Source organism: Rosa rugosa, chromosome 7 (assembly GCF_958449725.1).
Source record: "Rosa rugosa chromosome 7, drRosRugo1.1, whole genome shotgun sequence".
NCBI classification, from domain to species: Eukaryota; Viridiplantae; Streptophyta; class Magnoliopsida; order Rosales; family Rosaceae; genus Rosa; species Rosa rugosa.
Window position 1 is genome coordinate 19159685 of NC_084826.1, and position 22410 is coordinate 19182094.

General features: G+C 39.4%; 2 protein-coding genes across 4 annotated transcripts; one reads left to right on the forward strand and one right to left on the reverse strand.

Moving 5' to 3' along the window:
* The first annotated feature begins 6188 nt into the window (after nt 1-6188).
* On the forward strand, nt 6189-7681 carry LOC133721393 (uncharacterized protein At5g39865-like). 3 transcript variants are annotated; one of them, XM_062147994.1, is made up of 2 exons: nt 6189-7131; nt 7448-7599. In XM_062147994.1, exons 1-2 carry the CDS (start codon nt 6392-6394, stop codon nt 7569-7571), a joined length of 864 nt encoding a protein of 287 aa, XP_062003978.1. In that variant the 5' UTR covers nt 6189-6391; the 3' UTR covers nt 7572-7599. The 3 variants fall into 3 exon arrangements, with proteins under 3 accessions (XP_062003978.1, XP_062003979.1, XP_062003980.1); XM_062147995.1 differs by lacking the exon at nt 7448-7599 and adding an exon at nt 7612-7681 and having other exon boundaries at nt 6197-7131; XM_062147996.1 differs by lacking the exon at nt 7448-7599 and adding an exon at nt 7622-7640 and having other exon boundaries at nt 6202-7131.
* Nucleotides 7682-9969: 2288 nt separating this feature from the next.
* On the reverse strand, nt 9970-14154 carry LOC133720520 (uncharacterized). Its single transcript, XM_062146865.1, has 4 exons — nt 13653-14154; nt 12681-12836; nt 11885-12568; nt 9970-11452 (listed from the first exon to the last, which is right to left on the reverse strand). Exons 1-4 carry the CDS (start codon nt 14004-14006, stop codon nt 10298-10300), a joined length of 2349 nt encoding a protein of 782 aa, XP_062002849.1. The 5' UTR covers nt 14007-14154; the 3' UTR covers nt 9970-10297.
* Between the last annotated feature and the right edge of the window lie 8256 nt (nt 14155-22410).

Genomic DNA, 22410 nt, shown 5'->3' on the forward strand with positions numbered 1-22410 from the left:
ACCTTCCCAATCAAGTAGTCACTTAGACGGTTATACCACATCCGTCCGGATTGTTTTAATCCATATAGTGAGCGTTTTAATCTTATTGAAAACGCGCTCCGTGGTTTAGAGCCACTTGATTTGGGTAATTGAAGTCCATCTGGAACCTTCATATATATCTCTGAATCTAGATCCCCATAGAGATATGCTGTAACCACATCCATAAGCTGCATGTCAAGTTTTTCGAAAACTACCAAACTGACAAGGTAGCGGAACGTTATAACGTCCATTACGGGAGAATATGTCTCCTCGTAGTCGATTCCAGGGCGTTGTGAGAAACCTTGCGCCACAAGGCGGGCTTTATATCTTACCACCTCATTTTTCTCATTACGCTTTCTAACAAAGACCCATTTATGGCCAACAGGCTTTACACTTGGGGGTGTCTGCGTTACAGGCCCAAATACCTGTCTCTTTGTTAGTGAATCCAATTCAACCTGGATCGCATCTTTCCATTTAGGCCAATCTGCTCTTCGTTGACATTCTTCAACAGAGCGAGGTTCGATATCATCATATTCTATAATTCCTTTTGCAATATGATATGCAAATGCATCATCAATCGCCATAGAATTTCTATCCATCATCTCATGTACATTAGTGTAATTTATGGAGATCTCTCTATTCTCTGGAGTTGGTTCTGACATTGGAGCGTCCCCCAATGATGTCTCTTGGACATAACCATAATCCGGAATATTCTCATGAGATGGATTATTCACATCGATGATTAATGGATTATTCTGTGCCAAACTCGCTTTCTTTCTTGGGCGAGAATCCATCGAACCTATGGGCCTCCCGCGCTTCCTGGCAGGAGCCATGGGCCTAGCCACAACGTCACCATCACTGTCAGAGGGGACGTTGGCGCCATGCTCATATCCTCTTGAGTTGGCGTCATGTCCTCTAGTTTTAGGGACATCAATCCTTGCAGGCACGTTTGCAGCAGGTATGTGTGATCTCGTCACTTTAGCGATATCAGAAAACGCATCAGGCATCGATTCTGCTACGTTCTGAAGATCGAGAATTCTCTGCACTTCAATTTCGGACTGTGCGGTTCGGGGATCAAGATGAGACAGAGTGGGGACAGACCACGACAATTCATGTCGTTCCTGTTGAACATTGATGTTCTTATCTCCCCCTAACGACGGGAAGACTGTCTCATCGAAGTGACAATCCGCAAATCTAGCGGTAAAGAGATCGCCTGTCAAGGGTTCTATGTAGCGGATAATCGTTGGAGAATCATATCCAACATAAAGACCTAATCGTCTTTGAGGACCCATTTTGGTGCGCTGTGGTGGCGTAATTGGCACATAAACTGCACACCCAAATATGCGTAAGTGTGAGACATTAGGCTCATACCCAGTCACCATCTGGGACGCATAAAAGGGTTGAGTGGCAGTGGGCCTTAGACGAATAAGCACAGCTGCATGCAATATTGCATAGCCCCAAGCAGAAATAGGGAGATTGGTGCGCATTACCAATGCCCTAGCGACCATTTGTAGTCGTTTAATGGCGGCTTCTGCGAGACCATTTTGGGTGTGAACATGAGGAACAGGATGGTCAACATCAATCCTAATGGACATGTAATAATCATCAAAAGTCTTTGATGTAAACTCTCCAGCATTGTCTAATCTTATAGACTTAATAGGATGATCAGGGTGGTGAGCCCTTAACTTAATTATTTGTGCTAGGAGTTTAGCAAATGCAGCGTTCCTTGTGGACAATAGCATGACATGTGACCAGCGTGTCGATGCATCAACCAATACCATAAAATATCGAAATGGTCCGCATGATGGTTGAATAGGTCCACAAATATCACCTTGGATTCTTTGCAAGAATGGTATATTTTCTTTGGTGTCCTTTGCATAGGATGGTCTCGATCCTAACTTTGCTAAAGAGCAAGCTTTGCAGAACGAATGATGGGCTTTAGAAACAACCAATGAGGATTTTGGTTGAGCCACAAAATCACAAGTGACTTTAGAAGTAAAAGTTGGAGACAAAGGAGCCTTGGTGGCGTCAATGCCACCCTGAGGCCGCAGGGGGAAGGCGGCGCCGGCCAAGGATGGCCGGATTTGGGGGTGAACGGCGCCGTGAGGCGCAGGGGCTCCTTCGGTGTACAAAAACCGAGTTTTACTTCTTTTAGTTCTGAAAAAGGGATGTCCGTGTGAAGTCTTTAATATACGGATCATCATGTCACGACCTGGGTGTCCCAAACGGTCGTGCCAAAGCCTATATGTGTCAGAATCCCATAAATCATCTCTCATGACATGGTTGGATTCAATGACTCGAATAGTGGTTGCATACAACCCACTAGAGCGACACATAAGTTTCTCTAAGACTCGTTTATGTCCGTAGTCATTAGAGGTGATGCAAAGAAACTCATGTCCATTCTCACAATGTGTTTCCACATGAAAACCATTGGCTCTTATATCTTTGAAGTAATAAAGTTCGAAAAAATATGATAGCCAATGATTACATCAAAGTTTCTTGACCAAAATCTAATCCAATATAAAAATCAAACCGTAGACAAATCGTAGTCACTCAATCCGTTCGGTAATTTCAATTTAGTTGTGACCAGGAAAGGTAAGGCGAGATTTTGGTGGAGCGTTGCTCACTTTTAAAACCGTTCTCTCAGATCAAACCTTGCCTAGACATCACAATTACTCTTGAGTACGCCTAGAGGGAAAGAGTTAATACAATAAGTCATTTTATTGATTTAAGGCATAATTGTCATTACATGATTCTTGGAAATAATAAAGACTATAAAAATCTGCGGCATTTTGTCTTCATCGCCAGATTTAAAGTCTTTGTGAACTCGATGTCTTGATCACCCTGATGCGACTACCTTCGTAGGTACATTGAAAATTCAGGTCCATTGATCAGACGTTCCATATCAGAAATAGAAGAGGATTCTCCCTTGATTGAGGCGCATTGGCGCAATATGCATAGTCCCTAGGACTGGTGGCGTTGGAAAGTGGTGCCCATGGCCAACGTTGGCTCCATGATTTCCAACCCTATGTCCCTCAAAATCACGCCTCCTACGGTCGTGGGATTGTCGCCTTGAGCGATTACCTTCTTGAGCATTTCGATTGTATGGATCATGACGTCGATGACGACTTTCTCTAGCCATAGGACGATGCTCTTGATAGCTATCTTGAAGCCTATCAAATCTTCTTTGCACAAGTTCATTGCCACGTCTTTCAGTAGTGGCCATAGCTTCAATAAGCTGTTGAAAACTTGTGATCCGTCTTGCATTTACATGAGTCCGGAGTAAGTCAGAGGACCTCATAGCATAGACGGGGAAGGTATTGAGGGTTTTCTCAATCAACTGGTCTTCTGTGATTGTTTTTCCACAAAGACGCATCATTGCTCTGATGCTGAGAGCTTCCGAATAAAATTGCATGACAGTGTCAAATTCAGAGAAGCGAAGATCTTTCCATTCTGCTTCTGTATTCGGAAGTATGGAGTCACGAACATTGCCATATCGTTCGTGAAGCGCATGCCAAAGCTTTATGGCGCTATCCTCATTTATGAACTCAAACTGTAGGTCACTATCCATGTGACATTTCATGAAGGCAAGTGCCTTGGAATTATCTTTCTCAGTTTGAGGGTCTGGAGCTGTTTCTATAGGACAAAGCTCTTGGATTGTATGCAATAAATCACGGGCAATAAGGTGGATCTCGACATCAGTGACCCAAATTAAGTACCTTTTGCCTGCATAATCCAATGGAACAAAATCGAGTTTGTTCATGTTTGACATCCTGAAAGATGAAACAGGGACAAGTTAGTTTCGGAGTCAATGCTTCCACGAAAACTAATAAGATTTCCGAGCTATGCTACCAAGAAATCGATTTCCAAGAATGATTGGATTAGACCGAAACAATGATGTTTGTATGGTCGTAAATCGATGCTTACGGACGCTCTTAGTCCGAAGTCTTACGAACACTCTTAGTTCGTTAATTGCGTGAATGCCCACGATTCCGCTTTTCAATGATCGAACCCACGTTATAAGAAAGGTGGGATGTAGAAGAAGGGAGGTTTTCAAGTCCCCGAGAAAAGAAGAAGAAATATAAATTTCGAATTATAGGAACTTCAAAACTTACTCTTTTGAATACTTACATGTATTTGAATCACGCGCGTGTCGATGCAGGCGTGATGGAGCGAAGCAATCCGAGTAGAGGCGTGCAGCGAATGTTTATAAGGTCAAGCTTGTTGAAATTCAGAGCAAATTCTCTTCTGAACAGTTTTCACTTTGATTGTTGTACTGGTCTCAAAATAACTCCGATAAGGCTGAAATTCGGAGGTCAGATGGAAGAGACAGAGATGAACAACTTTGATGAAGAAAAGATTTTGATCCGAGGTTCCGAACTAGATGTTTCGGAGCCTGCAAACAGACGGACGTGCACAGGAAAGGGGAAAGTTGCAGTCGGTGTGCGTTGGTGCTGCAGGGGCAGTAGGGATGCGTGCGCAGGGGCGCGTAGGTGCTGCAGGGACAGCAGATGTGCGGCAGAGCTGCAGGAGCAGCAGTGCAGTGACGCGGGGCTGCAGACGCACGGGCGCGTAGGCGGGCAGCACGGAGCGCAGGGGCGCGTAGCGCTGATCGCGCAAGGAGCAGGCTGCAGCGAAGGCTTGGCTAGCTCGGGCTAGGGGCTGCGGAGGTGCGCGCGGGGCAGCAGTGGGCGCAGGGACGCGCAGGGCAACAGCAGCGAGTGAGGCTAGCGAGGGCTAAGAGCTTGCGGCAGATCTTTGAGGAGAACAATTTCTTTTCAGGTTTTTGGGTTTTAGCTTTTGTGGTTTAGGGCTCGTGCTGATAACGTGTTTAAGTAAAATAGATTCGAGAAAGAATTGTAGAGAGAGATGTGTGTATTATTATTGAGAATAGGAGCCCTATATATAGGGATTACAAAGTACTAGTTCTAATGTTACAAGGAATACCAATCCGTGTAGGATTGGGAAATCTAGAACCTTCTCTCCTATTGCTACTCCTAGTTTGATAAGGCACACTAAATCGATATTCCTTCAACACTTTTTTCTTTTTTTTTTAATAGAGTATCGCCATATGTCAAATGAATAAATAGTGTGAGCCAACCACTTGCCCCAAAAGTCCGGTGATCTGCATCCTCGTTTAGAAGTTTTGGCTCCACAGAACTTTGTATCTTTACAAATTCACAAGCGGGAAATCATGATTCAAAGTTTCAAACCCCGGACTTGAACAAACCGAAGCAATGTTACAACCACTGGCCGTTAGAACCCTAAATATGTTCGTTGATGGGCTTATTACAACCTAAATTAGTAACAGCTACAGTAGTAATTCTACCAAGAACACAATACAGATAGCTGACATTAGAATCAAGTCTATTTCAATATTACCTGGTTGAGAAAATGTGTGCCTCCAATGTGATATGTATAGCTAGCTTACCCTTAAACTGCATATATAGAAGCCGCCAGTCACGGTGGCCCATCATTCACAAGTGGGCGAGCTTCATGATTATGCTTTCTATAGGTACCACCATCACTAAAGGTCCCCCATTCACCATACCCACAAAGTCATGATCCCTTCTGCTACGATGGATTCCATACTCGACATGGTGTGGGGTGGTTCAATACCGAATTGCAATGAACTTATCGATAAAACTTGTCCTCATCACGCAACCAGTTTGCAATGAAAACGATGCCCAAGAGTATGTTTGCTTATCCATTGAACCCCTACAATGCCAAACACTTCCATAAAATCCTAACAGGATAGTGGTTGCTTTGCACCATCTTCTTTGGGATATGCATGCCAACTGCTTACTGCTAGAATCACACAATTTGTGTAGGGTATTGAGATCAGGTGCATGATGGTTGCGGGTACCAAATGTTTCAATCACTTTAATCCCTAGTTGTTTTCTCGAGGGTACCTTCCAACTGATAAAAGAGGAAATGGAAAGCTGCTTTTGCTCACCCTAGACTCAATTATGGTCAAAATGGCACCACCTTTGTCTCCCCGGAATTAACTCTTGTCCTGTAACACTTACCATTACCAAATTACATTCTGCTACCTAGTGTTAGTCCTCTCCTGCACTAATTATGAAGGGGTATTCAGACATTTCATTCTTAAACCATGATTAGCATTTGGTAAAATGTCGTAGACAGTTCAGTCCCCACCTAAACCTCTAAAAAGCATCCAACTGTCGGTTTCTTTTTCCAGTGTTTGCTTTTGAACCACTGGAAACCAAAAGGAAAATGTCATCAAACTATGGACCTCCAATCTCCTCAGTAGTCATTCTCACTCGAAAACATACTCCTCTTCCTTTCTCTCCCACCTCTTTTATGTCAAGGTGATCGCATGCCATATTCCATTACCTAAACAAAGTGAGACATGAGAGGAATGAGGGGAAAACTTCTCAAGACATTGAAGTCCATCCCAACAATTAGTTCTTTCAGACATGGCCTGGTTTTTCAGCTAAGCCCCACAGAAAAGATTTCCATTCGGAAGAATCACAGTTTCTCCGCTGAGCTTGTAGTTAAGGAAGCACTCAAGGATGAAGATAAAGAATTGGGGTTCAATGTTGGCGACAATGAGAGTGTTACGCCACCATTTTTAGATTTTGAGGAAGAAACAGACGAGGACGAAAACCTTCCATCTTTGTTAGATTTCGAAGAGAAATGTCCACCCGGGGGAGGCGACTCTGTCATTCTTTACTCAACAAGCTTGACCGGTATCAGAAAAACATTTGAGGACTGCAAGGCAATCCGATTTCTGCTTGAAAGTTTCAAGGTAACGGTGCAAGAGAGGGACGTTTCGATGCACATGGAGTTCAGGGAAGAGTTGTGGAAGATGTTTGATAGTAAAGTGATCCCTCCGAGGCTTTTCATCAAGGGGAGGTACATTGGAGGAGCTGATGAAGTAGTAGTGCTTCATGAGCAAGGAAAGCTGAAGAAGCTCTTAGAAGGAATCCCACAAGACCTGTCTGATTCGCCATGTTGCGGCTGTGCCAACATGCGGTTTGTTGTGTGCTTCAATTGCAATGGAAGTCGAAAGGTGTTTGCAGACAGTGATCATGAAAATGATGAACTGCACGTTAAATGTGCAAAGTGTAACGAAAATGGTCTGATCAGGTGCTGCATCTGCTGCTGAGTAGTTCAACTAGTTTTTCTGTCTATATGTTGTAACTTTTCAAGTCGTTAAATGCTTAGTGATTGTACGATGCATTAGCATGTCTGAAATACTAACAACTTGACGTTGTAGAATTTCAGTTGTAGGAATCTAATATGTATAGTAGAATTAATGTTATTGTTGTGCCACAACATAATCAATGATTCCGATTAACAACAGTCTTGCAAAATAACATGTGAAAATGTTATCTTGTTATACATCGTTGTCTTTGTTAAAGAACGTTAATTTGATATACATTATTGGTTTATGCTCTAACAGTATAAGCTTTGGAAGTCGAGTAGTTATCCAAAAGAAATCATGGACCAAGGTTTTAATGTATCCCTCATTTCCATCCACTTTGAAGCTAAGAGAACTAGAAACCGCTAGCTTCAGGCAGAAATAAGTGGATTTAAGAGGTTTGGGAGATGCTAACTTCTGCTCAGGTATGTGCAGGTAGATGAGAGTTCTTCTTATCTTCAGATACCAAATTCGAAATGATGGGTTAGGGAAGACCATGCACATGGCCCGTCCTAATACTTGGATAGAAGTCACTGATTGATATTGAAAGGTTATATATGTACTAAAAGAGGTGTGGGGCTAATGATGAAGCATTCACGCCAACAACTTTATGCTAAAGTGTCGAGGCATCTTTCTCCATGTTCTAATCTTGTTGTATATATATCCATCACTTAAACCAGGAGATTGAGCTCAGATTAGTACATGATAAACGCTAAGATTCATGAATGAAAAACATCCCAGATCATGCATGCTTGTATACAAATCATACTATATGATACGAATTAGGCTAGTAGCATACTACTGCATGCTAATTGGGACTCAAGATTCAGGACTGAACTTTAATTACTGTCATATATATCTAAACTGACATGCATTGTCAATTGTTAATTATGAATTACTAGTAAGGTCTGATTTAGATTCACACGTTACAAGAACGCAGAACATAATTGAATAGAAAGGTGATTTCAAATGCACCGAACATCCTGTGATTTGATTCAGATAACCCTCTTTTCGAGTTGGTGTATAGAACCTTATGGATACATAAGGCATATGAAGAAGATGAGTTCTGGGCCTCTGTTTGAGATCAACAAAATCAGGCTGGCCCCAATCTCTGCCTTTAAAAATTTCCAAGCCTAAACATCGATGACAATTCTAGTTATTATTATGTAAACCTTATGCTAGTGATGACTTGTAACTCTAGTGGTGAATAAAATTTACCGTTACATTTAGTTTCTCGACTTTGAATCTCCCTATCATATGATTGCCGATTGTCAAACAAAAGCTCGCTCGTGTAGTTGCTCACTGATGGACAATGAAAGATGGCGATGGAGTAATCCAAATCAAATCCTTCCATACTATATTACTTTAATGCAGGAATCCTGTGATGAATTAATTAATTGAGATATTTAAAAATGACTCCATCCTATCCATCATGATCATGGTTCTTAACTTTTTCTTAATTGTTGCATTCAAGTTGCTGGATTTGTGTTGTTTGTCTTGGCCTTTGACAATTCTTGGATGATGCAGGCTCATGTATGCACACTACAAATCCCCTTTGAGAAGGTCAAAAAGTTAACATTGTTTGGTTTATAATCCCTCATCACCATCATTGCCTTAAGAAGAAGATTAATATAAGGAAAAAAGAAAGGAGAAACTGCAGTTGTAAACAATAATGAAGGTAGTTCATGGCCATCAATTTTGGAAATTTGCCAAGTTAAGAAAATATATAGAATTGGATCAAATGATTTCCTGAAAATCATTGAATCTGTATATTTTTGGTTGTGAAATCATTTAATCTTTTATCAGGATAATGTTCTTTGCTAGATTATACAAAATATAATGTTGTTAAACTATCAATCTAGATCTCACAAACTAACCACTTGATCAATGATTCATATTAACAGCATATGATCCACTACTACAAATCCCTTGATAGACATCGCCTGATTGACATCAGGTTAACCACATTTATCATGATAAGTTTATCTTTTCGATTGAGAAGCAATTATTAAATGATATGTACATTATGTAATGTTGCAAGACTGTTGTTTCCCACATTTAAACGCAAGTCCTCTTGATCAATAAGTCATATGGACAAAGTGGTCATATTCCATCATCATCATTTCTTCTCCATTATAATAACTTCATGTTTCAGCCACGTGTTTGGGTAATATGGACATGAGGCAAACTTGGAATCACGACAGAAACCAGTACCTATAGGAGTACAGGCTGTTAAGAGGTAGGTATATTCAGAACGTGCTCTACAGGGCCAAAGATACCAAACTTCTAATAAAACCCCTCGTCCCCTCCCTCTAATTGTGTTCCTTTTTTTGGTGTGTGTTACTGTGTGGGAAGATTATGTTATTGTTATTTGGGTAGTGCTGTAGTGGTGGAAAAGTGAAAACATTCCAGGCTTCAACTTTTCCTTCAAAACAGCGTGCATGTCTAGAGAATCTTATGTCATCGAAGACCAAACTTGAAAGTTCTCTTCATCCTTTTGTTTTCATTGTTTTTCCTCGAGGCAAAAAAGATGAATATCCATCTTTACAGCTAAAAAGATAACGAGCAAATTGAGAAAGGAAAAACTGGCATCAATGACCAGAATCCTATACAAAAGCCAATCAGATTCCCCCTGTCAATGTTAACAGTGACCGGAAGAAAACATATGGGAAATTGGAATCAGAAAGTAGCTGCAGAACATAATATATAACTGGATTTTCCATACAAGAGTGCAAAAGTTAAAAGGCCAAAATCAAAAGAAAATTTTGAGACTCGACAAAGGGTTACACTGGTAAGAAGTAAGAGCTGAGTAGTCTGAAAGAGAGATTACAGAGTCATGTACAGAATACACATTTACCAGAGAGATTAGGCTACTTAAAAGCAATGCCACATCAAATTAGGTAAACAGACATAAAATTCAACTGCGGAAACATACACTTTCATTTCCAGCCTATCTTAGATCGGACACAAGCTCACCTCTCTCCCATGGTACTCAAAAAAATTGAGTACTTTCCTATTTGTTAATCCCAGTTCCCATTAGAGACACTCAGTTGAGAAAAGATAAAAAAGAAAAGAACGTTAGAGTAATCACACTTCCTAAAATTTACACTCTTATTCAGCAACAACCTCTGCCGTAAAAAGTTGGAGACTTTGTGACGCATCTGTGGTTACTTCTGCTGCTGGACTTTGTGACGCATCTGTGGTTACTTCTGCCGGTGGACTAGTAGTAGGCAGCAGTTTCGAGAACTGGGTAAAATTGAATTCAATCTGTAAACGTTGATGAACTAGTGTGGATGACATTAGTCCTTTCTTGATATCTGCCTGCAATTCCCTTATTGGAATAGCAGCCAGAAAGCTCTTTATGTACTCTTTGCAGGCCTCCTTCCCTCGGCACACGACCTCCTCTTCCTCCTTCTGCTCCTCTGGATTGGTTATCTCTGCCTCTACTATAGACCCCTCCTCTTTCCCATTGACCTGCTGCATTTGCTGGTTCTTGGGTTCACCAGCTCCTGCCACAATTGGCTGATCACTGGCTGTTTTATCATCAGATGACTGTGCAACATTTTGCTTTTTGTAAATTGTCGTGTTGCTGTCAAATTTAAGAATATAGGCCTGGTCGCATCCTTCATAGAGCCTCTCCCCTAATGTATCAATGATGTAGTAAGCTTCTGGTTCAACCTTGAGGATGAAGAAATGGTCATTCCAACTAACAATATAAACTTGAGGTTCCCCATTGCTTGAAAATTCAGATGCAGCACGGCTAATCTCATCCCAAATGTTATCAAAGGACAATGCACCATGTAGAAAATCAAATCGTCCCTCGTCCACCCCCTCAGGATGGAAAAACCCAATGATAGATTTTCCCGGAACTACAGAAAGAGGACGTATTTTGGCTTGGAGGACAGTTTCAAGATCAAAGTGCTTGTCTGGGAATCTCTCCATATATGTCTCATTTTCACAAAGATTCCTCCACTCTAACGATCCTTCTCGAATCAGACTATCAAACTGGGACTTTATGGGCATGAGGTCAGGGTTATTCTGAAACCAATCCGCAATCACTGCGACAAGAGCCGTACATGCACTCTCACCCGCTGCCCGCTCACTCCGCTGATCAATAGAAGCAAAGAAGATCTGTGTTTGAAGCTTCATGTGTCCATCACGGTTCGTCACTTCCTTGTTCTCCCAACAGCCTATGGCGAAATTATCATCCCCAAATTCTGAAACTGATGACCGATTAGCAGATGAATCCTCCTCTGTCTTCTGCCACTGAGAAAATAATTACCATTATTAGTAAAAGAACGTAAACAACTGGATTAATGAAAAATAGTGGATGGCGACTAATAAGATGCTGATATAATCATCACATCATATGTCAAGTACTTTAGCTAGGGTGAAACACTTTACAATGGAGGTTGACAGGGGATAAACAAATTTTTGTCTAGATTCAACCACTTCCATTATTTTACCAGAAATCCGGAACAAATAAAAAGCTTGGCCAAATGCTTACACATGGGAAAATGTTAGGAGAGAACTTTCCAACTAGACAAGGAATCTAAATTAACAATGGAAACATGAGTCAATAAACAAACTGATGAATCAAGCTGCTATGAACAATGAGCCTTATACTAAAGAAGGATGGTAAATCATAATCATAACCTAATCAAACCATCATAAAGAGCTATCAGTACAGGATCTTACCCCGAGAGATAGACATTCATCAGAGCTAAGCTGCCGACGATCAAAATCAATGTCATCACCACCTTCTTCACCATAAGCCTTCTTTAACAATGGTTCTCCTTTAGCTTTAGGAGACCGAATGAAGCTCAGCTTTCTCTTCCTCCAAGGTAGTAAGCCCCGCTTTGAACTAGCAGATGGCTCAGAGACTGATACAGATGAGTCCTCGGCCTGTGAGCACCCCACATCTGATTTGCGATTGCTGTAATAAACCCAATCCTCACCTTCGCCATTGATTCTCATATTGGAGTATATTGTTCTTCCAGCATAATTTGCATGGGCCAGTGTGCCATAACTGAATGACTTCCTGACACTGGAATCATCTTTGACATCATCTGATTCACCTTCTTCACAATCGTCAAGTGAATCAGAGTCAAATGGATAGTTGTACTCACCATCCTCACTTCTGGCAGAGCACCTACCTTCACTGCCGTCCTCTTCACGGCAGGGTTTTTTCGCTTTTCTGGTGGACACATACTCTGTAAAAATCTTTACTTTCCTAAGACCGGCTTTAAGAGCAGAAAGCTCATCCTTTTCTGCAGATACAGTTTCTCTTGATTGGGCTGGTGATGGAGCAGGAATAATTGATCCCTGCACCGGCTCTGTCATTTCTTGAGCCGTTCTCAATTCCAATAAGCCAAGCGATATCTGAAAATTTGAAAAAAAAAAAAAAAAAATACTTGAGATCTATAACTGATAAACGAATCATAAATAACTAAAGAAACAAGAAAGAACTCAAAACTAATGGGCAGGAACATACACAAAGTGAGGGACAGGGCTCAGCAGCACCGCCAGATGTGATCAGGGGAATATTTAACTGAAGCTCATTTTCTTCAGCTGCGGCAACAAATTCAGCAAGGTTCACCGATGCTGTTCCCACAACAGGAGCTTTAATTTTTGGCCCTTGATTCAGACCCTGGATTAAAAGTGCACCTTAGTTCTCTATTGCAGTTGACCAAAGTTACTTGAAATGAAATCGAAAAACATGTGACATAAACCAGGAGACTTGAGGAACACCCTAATCCCATATATTCAACAACCAAATCATATAAAATCCATCTAAACCCTGGTGTACAATTTGCAGCTATTACAACCAAAGAATGTGTACGGACAGAAAAATATGCATAAACTTGTAAACTTAGGATTCCAAAAACCCCTTAGCAGAAGCAACCCAGAAGAAACTCTACAGTTACCCTGGTCAATACTCCACCGGGTCAATCACCCTAAAAAGTCCAATCTCCAAAAAACTTGACCAAGTTTTAAAAACGCCATCCACCATATTCAACCCTTTATTATACAGAAGTATCATATTCAAAAGAGACACTGTGTGCGACGAAGTCAAATAAGTACTGTAGCCATAAGAGAAATTAACCTTTGCAGGAACAGACAATAAAATTATATCAATTTCGATTCCCAAAATTAGGTATCTAATTTCAAGCTATCTAATTCTCTGAAAGAAAGAAAAAATCATCACAGCTTTTAATAGATTTTGTCAGGTACCCACCTACAAAAATTTTACATTTCCATCACCGATGCCACAAGATTTCCCTAATTCAAACCCCGAAAACAATAAATTAAACCCAAGCAAAACAACAACAATCCACATCCCATCAAACCCAGTTCACCAATAACATTAACCTCCAACAAAAAAAAGACTTAAACTTTTCACCAGAATTGACCACCCAGAATCAAATTGAATCAAAAAGAAGAAGAAGCAGAAACCGAGACTTACATCAAACACAGTGAAGGCGATCTCCCAAGGATGAAACACATTGTCCTTGTACGAATTAAAAGCGCAAGCGCTGTGAAACTCCTCGTCCCACTGAACGACGCCGTCTTGACCCGCCTCCACCTCCTTCGTAAAGTTCCTCTTCACCACGGCCCGCCGTAGCGAGCTCAGGGGCCCCACCTTCCCCCTACTGGTCCCCTTCCACCTAATCTCAACGGTCAACTTACTCTCACCGGAATCCTCCTCCTCCTCCCGCACCGGATCCCACCCCTCCAGCCGCCGCACCACCAGCCTCACCTCGTACTTCCTCGTGTTCAGCGGCGGCCACGGCCGCCACTTCATCATCTTCACCACCATTCCGATTCAAACCCAACCCCAAAGATTTGGTCTCTAAAGATTTGGTTTTGATTTGAGAAAGAAGGCCGTTATTTTGGGTATTTAGAGAGAGAGAGAGTGTTGGGTGTGGGTTTTAGAGAGAGAGAGAGAGAAAGGGTTGAATATTGCGGTGTTTATTATGTTCGTAATTTGTATTTGTATGGTGTTGTTGCCGTCTCGGGTTAAAATTTACCAACTCGGGTTAAAATTTACCGCCTCGGGTTAAGCTTTTTTTTTTTGTTTTTGTCTCTATTAGCGGGGATTACCGTGTGCACGAAAGGGACGTTGTATGGGGTCACCTGGGGTTATAGGGCTTTTTCTATTGGGGATGGTTAGGTTAGTTTTGGTTAGTATCGTTACACTTTATTATGCTAGTGTGGATACTAAAACTGTCCTGTAGTAGTGGGGGAATTATTACTGGATTCTAACTGTCATTAATGTGTCATTTAACAACCTTATCTCGGTCATTTATCTGGTGAAGATAAAAGGGATTAAATGGGAGACTGCGTCTGTTCGATGAATCCGGTGACCTGGCGTGATATAGATTTACGTTCTTTGCCTTTGTCAAAGGAAAAAGAAATTAAAATGGGAAAGAGTTTCGAGTTTCTATAATTTTTGTATGCTTTAATGGAAAGAGTAAACGTTGCGGAAGTCGTTTTAGGGGAAAACGAGCAGATCTGATTTTGCTCAAAGTAGCATAAAGATCGTCTTAGGAAAGGTGTAAATCCACAACAATCCAAATTCTCGCTACTTTTTAGGACTACAATTTTGGGAAAGAAACAACGTCTGATCTGGTTGGAAAATCTATTTTAAGAAATGTCGTTTAAGAGATAATTTCAATATCAAGATTCCTGCTTTTTTTTTTCTTAGAGATAAAACTCATCACTCCAAGACAAATGTATTGTAATTTTCTGATTGCATCAATGCTAACTAATACTTAGTCGAGTGAATAACACATTTTCTCCAACAAAAATCTTGATTGCAAATGCTACTCATTTAAGTCCAAGGGATGCTCGCTTTAAAGCAAGCCTAATCAAGCAAGAACAACGTCTCCTCCTAAGGAAATATCACTCATCTAATCTCATCTGTCAGCACGCAATTATGGTACAGATAAAAACTAGAAATATCTTAAAAAGTTCATATATAGAAGTCATCCCTACTAAAAAAGTTTGTAACCCAAAATAAAAATAAATTAGAAGATAGCAAGCTCTTTCCCCTTAGGCCTCGTTTGGTTCACGGAAATGAAAGTAATTCCTTTGTTTTTCCCATGGGAAGGGAAATGAAATTTCCCAACAACTTTCCATTCCGATGTTTGGTAACGTAAGGAAAGTTATCAGGAAAGTTGTTAAAAAGTTTGTAAATAATGTAATAAAATAATATGTTGTGAGTAATAAATGTAAGGAAAGAAGGGAGAAAATCACATTTGGAAGAAACCACTTTCCCCCTTATTTTCCCTTCCTTCAAGAAACGATTTCCTTTCATTTTGCCTCCCAAACACAGGATTCCTTTTCTGATGCTTCCTTTCCGCGAACCAAACGTGGCCTTAGGGTAAGAACTTACAGCTTCCTCAGCAGCTAACAATCTTGGAAACAGATGATTGGACCTCTTGGTCTAGGTTTTCTTCTTCTTAGCTTACCAACCCCATATTAACAGCATCTAAATTCCTCTTGCCTACAGCCAGACTCAATCTCAACTTCTTGGGAGAAATAGTAATATCATCATCAGCCCTTAACCTCCGCTTTCTAGTTACGGGCTCAGCTATATGCCCGTGTTCCTTTAGTTCCCGAATAGTGACATGTCTACGCGGCTTGTGCAGCGCCGCCGTAGAGGAAGTAAAGTCGATTATGGGATGCCTTTAAGTACATGTGCCTTGAACACTAGGGTTTCAATTAGGGTTTGGCCATTAATTGAAACCCTAGTATCAATCGACCTAGCCAACAGCTCGGCCAACACAGTCTGATGCGGTCTCATACAACAGCTTTATTGCCATCTTCCTAGCGCAGGACCCGAACACGGCAAGCCAACGTGCGTCACCAAACCACACGTCCCATTTGACGAAAGAGTAAAAACTTATTACTTCAACTGTTTTCTTTTAGAAGAAATAGAAATTGATACTAGCTAGCTAGTAGTTACTAGTTAATTAACAGAATTATTCTCTCGTTACTAAATGTTGGGTCAATTCTAATTGATGAGATAACTCCAAAACTAGAACTTTTAACTGGCAACCTACATTATCCGATCAGGCTCTACATGTCTATATATGGCTCTAGTATTTCTTAGTTTGTACGAAATTGACACAGATATGAAATGGTAGTATGCTCTTACAATTTTACTAGGTTTGGATCATTTTGAACATGTACCAGCTGTAGATTCTTCCCATATACTACATAATGACAATACCGCTCATGGAATTCTTCCCAATGCCTCCTGTCATAGCATCTAAATCTACCTTTTGATTCTTTCAAGTTTTTTCTGCTTAAAGCAAACCCAAGCGTTTAGTGTTCATGCCAAATAAACCCCAAATTGTCATTGTGGTAATGGACTTGGAATGCGTGCTTATGTCTTTTGGCTTCTTCTTTTTTTAAGATAAAGAGTTATATATTGGGGGGATAAACAATCAAAATCCCTAGAGAACTAGTTATTACATTTATCAGAAGAGGGGAAAAAAGAAAAAGAAAAACCCTAAACTCTAAGACTATAAACAGTTATTTCTACGAGTTACTGAGATCAACTAATTCTGATAATGACTATAAATCATCACTCATTGCCAACAACAAGTCACAAATGTTCAATCCATGTGTAAGGCGACTCACCAACTCATTGACAACGATCGTGAACACACCAATGAAAAGTAATTAGTCTCCATGAACAATGTCATAGCCATATGATACTACAAAAGAACCTAAACCAAGCCACAGTAAAGCCCCAGTGCCAAGTGGAGACCATCTGAACAATAAATCCACAAACTCTGGCTCAATATAGTAGAAACTTATTGAAATTAATAGTTAACATAAAAAAGTTAAAAAAACCAACTGCTTGTCTTGAACTGCGTAGCCACGGCCCTCGCAGCTCCGACTCCATACCTCTAAGTCACACAAAAAAATAAATAATAATAATAATTGGTAATGGTTTAGAAGTTGAGTTCACTTAAAATTACCCAAAGAGAAGCTCTTAAGTCCATAATTAGCCAAACCACACTGAGGTAAATTGCTTTAGAATAAATGCTCTCTTAATTAGTGTTTGTTTCAAACCTAACATTACGATTTTCTCGCTCTATACCTGTCACTTTTCATCACTAAACGTACTGCTGCAACCTATGGGAGGGCTTATATCATTTTCATACCTTTCATCATCTCAAAACAAGTCAATATGTTCATACCTTTCGGTAGTGGCATGCATCGATCATTTCTGTGCTAATATTTATGCTTCTGATGTAATGCTTTGTTGCTCAGCAACCCCATATATATAATCATTAAGTCAACGTCCATATTCATATCCAACCCATTAATCCTGCTCGACTATATCTACGTGTTTCTTATATATATACAGCTACAGCTACAGCTAGTGATGGAGGTGAATGAGATGTAATAAACTGGTTTGTTTTTTGGTGGACCATTTTGACCTCCATGTGGAGCACATGTCGTGCACTCGATTGCATGTGGATTTTTTGCTTCATGAGTTGGGTAGGGATCATCCAGGACTTTCCTTTCTTCTCATTTATGTGAACCAGATCGATGAAAGACCCTAGCTGCATGCATATATGCTGCTCCACCAGCCTTGGGATTTTTCTTCTCCCATATGGGACTGGTTGTCGATCTTTACAGCTTGGCTTTTGCACTTTTACAAGATTTGTGTGTTGCAAGTTGAGAGGAATCATGGCCTCATATAAGCTTCGAGAGGATGATTAATTAGCTTTCATGATTGATGATCAAATTACACTTCTTTATCTGTGGGATGATGATCCAAATTCATTAAGAATAATTTAATTGGCTCTACCAAACATACAGAGATGGACCTTTCATTTCAAAAGCTTAGCTTAGCTTTAAAGGTTTTGGTCAAAATTTTGCAAGAGATCGATGATAGGTGTTTGAGTACTTGATGAGGAAAGTTGGTGCGTGTCAACCACAGGAATTGATGAATAATATCTATGAAACGCTTACTTTGAGGTCATTCATTTCTCTCATAAAGGAAAGGCCATTTAATGAAAAGAGATGGAAATATAGAGTTTGACCCATTTGATGGATAGTTTTGTATTGAAAATTTTTATAAAACAAAAGCTACTTTTGTGAATTTGATTGATATATACTTACTTTCCTCAAGCCTTTGATATGAAATTCGGGTTTTCTATAAAGAAGATAAGATTTTGATGGACAGTTGTTTGAATTTATTTCTTTCTTTTGTCATGTGAAGAGTAAGTGGGTGTGAAAGCTAAGGGTTGAGAAAGGTCAACTGCATGTAGATCCCCAAAGGGTCACTCCTAGCCTTTTCAACATCTCTTGATCCAAGTTTTTGAATTCTAACTCTAGAGAAACTAGGCATATACTTTGATCTTGCTTACTATTAGCTGCAAATATTTGAGTACTTGTATTCTAGATTAAAGAGTTTGAAGTTATTGGACCTTGTCGAGCAAGATTTAGTTAGTTTTTTTTTTTTAAATAAAATTCTTTTTATATTTCTAATTTTTATACCCTTAATCACATGTGTCCTTACAGTTTTAATTTCATCACGGGTATCCTTGTACTTCCAATTTCAATTAATATTATCCTTTTTGTCAACTATTATGCGATATATTTTGAAATTTTGGTCGCTTATGATATAATTTTGCATCTCACGTAGATTAGTGAATTATTATCCTACAAAAGAGTCATTAGTTCTACATTTTCAATTTACAAAATAATTGATAGTAAAAACTAATGATTTTACAATATTGATTAAATTGGAGAGCACATGGATACATGTGATGAAATCAGAAGTGCAGGGGTACAACGATTTAAGGTGTAAAGGCCATGGAAGTAAAATGAAATTAGCCATTTTGTTATATTGTATTGCATGACCCGTTTATTTATTGTTTATTGCATTTTGTGCATGTATTTTTTGAAGCTATTGAACCTCGTAGAATAATGCTCATTAGCCCCCCCTCCCCCAAAAAAACAAAAATAGGTGCAATTTTTTTTTAATTAATAAAATTCTTTCAAACCGTTAAGGTTAGCAAAAAAAAAAAAACAAAGAAGAAGAAGTAAGCCGGATTTCAATTCCTGGATCCTAGAATTATCTCCTCTTATATATCTAACAAAGAAAATCTATGAAGTGATGCAGAATACGTAAAAACCAATCAAGTTTCAAACCACATGCTTCTGGAATCTGACTTTTGATACCTGGCCTGTTCCTTGTTCCTATCATTGTGTCATTTGGAATTTAGGCATAGTTGAATCGCACATTCCACCATCATGCTTTATTCTATCAATTTTGTAAATGGGAATTGACGTGCTGTGCCCCCTTTTCTATAATTACTTTAATAGTATGTTTTCTCTGCAAATATATATAATCATGGCCATGTTTCTTGCTCACCCCTCGAACCAATAAGAAAATCAAATAATCATGTTAATTGATTAAAAAGAAAACACTAGTGTGCATTTTAAATGTGATTTTCCTAAAATTCTACAAGCCCACACTTTTGCAAGTTTGGACAGCTATCTTGCATTTGGTTGGACAGAAACTTGGTCAGATTGCAACTTGAAAGTTAAACTCTAAATCCTACACATTGATGATAATACCACGCCCTATCGAGTGACAGTTGCTTGGTGCTAAAGCATTTAGTCCATAAAAACTTGTTTTACAATACTGTTGAAAGTTGAAACTAGCTCGATAAACTAACAATCATCTTTTGTTGCCTTGTTTGTGGAGTAAATAGGCAACCACTCTGCCTGTGGCTTTGTTGTTTCTCAATTTGTTTGCTTGTTTGTTCTTTGCTTTTCGTTTTCAATTTGAAGAAAGGTGCAAGGGATGAGCGTCGACATTGGCTCATTTATTCTTCAACGCAGACTAATCCTACCTCGATCCGATTACAAATCCCGGATCATGATTCTTCAGTTTAGTAGCTAAGAATATATAGGTCCAATTGATTGAAATTTTCATTATGCATGTGCTTTGTAGGATGTGCATATGTGTGTTTGTACCACAGTTGCATGTTAATTTGCTATAATTTTTTTTTCCTTCTCTCTTTTGAAAGAGATCCATGAGGGTTTTCAGTGTTGTAGGATTGATTATCAACAAGCGTGTTTAGACTGCTTTTTATGAATTGCACGCACTTGTCAATGTTGAAGTTAGGAAATCAATGTTGAAGTTATCTTTTTTTTTTTCCTTCTAGTTATCATTATTTTGAGTATTATTGATATGTTCTTTGACGATTTGTTAGTGAAAATTTTTCTCATAAGAAAAAAAAAAAAAAACCTCTGCAGAAGCATTATTTTAAGAGAATAGATAAGTTCATTACTTATTTATAGCCAGAAGACATGTACATCAATTGTTGTCTTATACCAAAGTCATAGTTGGCACAAGTCGGCAAACAATTGACAGGTTGTTTCATTGCAAACAGAATGCACTCATTTAATTTGGTTTCATTGCAATAATCTGATTCCCAATCATCCAATTTGGTTTCTTCTCAGCTTTCAACTTGCAGAAGCTTTCAAGGAAGTTCGTGAGACATGGTTTGAGGAGGTGAGATTTGCAGAAGCTTTCAAGGGAGTTTGTCGGACATGGTTTGAGGAGGTGAGAATGATGAGAGAGTTCATCGATCACTGAAGCGAAGAGTAGAGAGAACGAGGGCTTTCACAATCCCATGGTTTTTTGGGTCTCTATGGTAGGTAGAAGGTGTTAGAGAGATTTTGTGACTCTAGAGTCTCATTTAAAACCGTCTTGGTTGTTGCCAAACATGAAATTAGTGTAACACAAGCTGGATCCTTATCAATCACATCTAATCTCATGTAACAAACACCCCCTAGGAGTCCTCTCTAGAGAATAGCTATTCCCCAATTGATGTATTAATTCCTATTTGATTTAATAAAGTTCAGTTTCAATAAAAAATAACTCCTATTAAATCTTGGGTTGCACACTTAGTAAATAACACCTAATTGTTAATTAAATAATTTTTTTTAAAGAAGCTGAATTTTGTTCAGGTTCTTTTTTTGTTTTGGTGAACATTTAGAGAGGAAAACACACATCAAAAGACTTGGCAAATAGCAGCACTAAGTTGGTGGAAGTATAGAGAGGAAAGTTTTGGTGAACCCTAGCGAATGGCACACCATGGATAATTTACAATTATCTTTTCCATAACACTGGATAAACTTTCTTAAGAATAAAAATCCAAAAGAAGTTTATAAATGTATAAGATACGCATAGAGAAATGGACCAGCAAAGATACCATGATACATGCATGAACCTCCAAAACCCTAGAAACCCAGAAAGAGACGTGTGGAATAGAGATGGCTACCAAAATCTAAGAAAGGTCCATAGTGGGCCTGCAGAAAGTTACCGATCACAATCATACTTCGGAAAGAAAAATAGTTGAGCCAATAAGGCAATAACGATTATGTACCAAAAAATAAGGCAATAACAATTAATATGCCAATTTTAGCCAAAGGAGAGCTCTCACTGGACCAGACTGTGATTACGGCACGGCTATCTTTTGCGACGGCTCGGCGTCGGAGTCCTCGTCGGTTTCTTTTCATCAGTAAAATACATTTGTCACAACACGTCGAAATTTTCAAGCTATTGTTTCACTATATTGTAATAATTACAAATTAGAATTAGCTATGGGTTGTCCAGGTTTTTGAGTTTCTGTCTGGCTCTTTCCAGATGTTAGCATGGATGTTACCAATTTCTTTATCAATGAACGGCTCTATTCCTATAAAAACGAAACAAATTTTATATCTCAGTTTTATCCTTTCGAGAATTCGAGTGAAGTAGAGACTGTAGAGCCATGGGGCAAGGGGTTTTGAACTTTTGGCTTCCGAGGTTGTTGGACTTCTGCCATTAGGCGATATCGAGCATGTTCTGGTTCAAAATTATATACACATAATGATCGATTTTGTCTCTTGGTTTCTGTATATATATATTTTTATTAAATTCAGTTTACTCCCCTGAAATTTGGGTCTAAAATCATATTGGTCTCTCTTTCTGAAAGTCGATTACGCTGATTCCTATACTCTCAAATGACATCACCTGAGTCCAAAAGTTGAATTAGATTCGAAACATGACGTCAGCTGCTGAGTTGGAGCTGACATGGAGGCTCACTTTTCAGTTTTTTCAACCCACAAGAAGGGCAAAACGGACATTTTCACAATAAAATGATTTAAAAAAAAAAAAAAAATCTTCATCTTCTTCCGAA

What these genes read in the sequence shown, in the direction of transcription:
- LOC133720520 (XM_062146865.1), bottom strand. Translation starts at nt 14,006, where the DNA reads ATGGTGGTGAAGATGATGAAGTGGCGGCCGTGGCCGCCGCTGAACACG. An exon ending in TCGCCTTCACTGTGTTTGAT is followed by an intron (nt 12,837 to 13,652) that starts GTAAGTCTCGGT and finishes CTTTTAATCCAG; the next exon opens with GGTCTGAATCAAGGGCCAAA. An exon ending in AGCCCTGTCCCTCACTTTGT is followed by an intron (nt 12,569 to 12,680) that starts GTATGTTCCTGC and finishes TCAAATTTTCAG; the next exon opens with ATATCGCTTGGCTTATTGGA.
- LOC133721393 (XM_062147994.1), top strand. Translation starts at nt 6,392, where the DNA reads ATGAGAGGAATGAGGGGAAAACTTCTCAAGACATTGAAGTCCATCCCA. An exon ending in AACGAAAATGGTCTGATCAG is followed by an intron (nt 7,132 to 7,447) that starts GTGCTGCATCTG and finishes ATGCTCTAACAG; the next exon opens with TATAAGCTTTGGAAGTCGAG.